Genomic DNA, 312 nt, shown 5'->3' with positions numbered 1-312 from the left:
CTTTCATTTTATTTTTTTTTATATTTTTTTTTTCAATTTTATTTTTTTAGCTTCAAACCTCCCAGTGAAAAATATTAAATATTCAAGGTAATAAAATAGATTATTATTTCTAGACTATATGTTCGGCCTGGCCCAAGGAGCGTCACCTGGGATACCCCTTGAAATAGCCCCTAGACCACTGCATTGCAGGCAAGGCAAGGCACTTCCTCAGGTGATCCAGCTCAGCTTGCAGGCGTTCCCGCTCCGACACCATCTTCTGCTTCTGGCTCCTCAGCTCCTGAGGGATACAGGGCACAGGGAATGGTCAGGGAG

General features: G+C 43.3%; 1 protein-coding gene across 1 annotated transcript in view; it reads right to left on the bottom strand.

Annotated features, from left to right (window-relative positions):
• Positions 1-14: 14 nt before the first annotated feature.
• The window catches only part of LOC103809036 (genetic suppressor element 1-like), a gene marked incomplete at its 5' end in the record, with an annotated part of 5622 nt that continues 5324 nt past the window's right edge, over positions 15-312 (bottom strand). Inside the window, one exon of the mRNA XM_009081848.1 lies at positions 15-277. Within this exon, the coding sequence (XP_009080096.1) occupies positions 143-277 (135 nt within the window). The remainder of the gene's footprint in view (positions 278-312) is intronic.

This window comes from Acanthisitta chloris, unplaced genomic scaffold (assembly GCF_000695815.1).
Source record: "Acanthisitta chloris isolate BGI_N310 unplaced genomic scaffold, ASM69581v1 scaffold879, whole genome shotgun sequence".
NCBI lineage: Eukaryota > Metazoa > Chordata > Aves > Passeriformes > Acanthisittidae > Acanthisitta > Acanthisitta chloris.
This window is presented reverse-complemented; position numbering and strand designations above follow the sequence as displayed.